This window comes from Alligator sinensis, unplaced genomic scaffold (assembly GCF_000455745.1).
Source record: "Alligator sinensis unplaced genomic scaffold, ASM45574v1 scaffold1676_2, whole genome shotgun sequence".
Classification (NCBI taxonomy): Eukaryota; Metazoa; Chordata; order Crocodylia; family Alligatoridae; genus Alligator; species Alligator sinensis.
In genome coordinates, this window is record NW_005843509.1 from 56219 (window position 1) to 56578 (window position 360).

Here is a 360-nt window from a genome sequence, read left to right on the forward strand (position 1 = left end):
CGAGGCCGCGGGGCGGCGATGCCCCCCACGCTGCATCCCAGAGACGCCCGTGGTCGAGGGGAGCAGAAGCCAGCGCAGCGTCCCAGAGACCCCGAGCAGAAGCTGGTGATGCGTCCCAGAGACGCCCGCCGTTGAGGGGAGCAGAAGCCGGGGATGCCCATAGTCTGGGGGAGCAGAAGCCGGCGCTCGTGAGGACCGGGGCTCAAAGACGGGACCAGGGCAGCTGGATGCTTGGGCTCCTTGTCCCTCCCCAACTTTCGGCCCCGGGCGGGCGGGCGGGCAGTGCCAGGCTCTTACCTCTGCGCAGCGGTGCCCGCGTCCAGGATCCCGGCGCCGGGCATCCAGGCGCGGACGCTGAGC

At 71.9% G+C, this 360-nt stretch overlaps 1 protein-coding gene across 1 annotated transcript in view; it reads right to left on the minus strand.

The window, feature by feature from the left end:
• LOC102378759 (transcription factor COE1-like) overlaps positions 1–360 on the minus strand; it is a 36315-nt gene that overhangs the window by 30544 nt on the left and 5411 nt on the right. Inside the window, exon 2 of the mRNA XM_014527428.1 lies at positions 298–354. Coding sequence (XP_014382914.1) covers positions 298–354 — 57 coding nt within the window. The remainder of the gene's footprint in view (positions 1–297; positions 355–360) is intronic.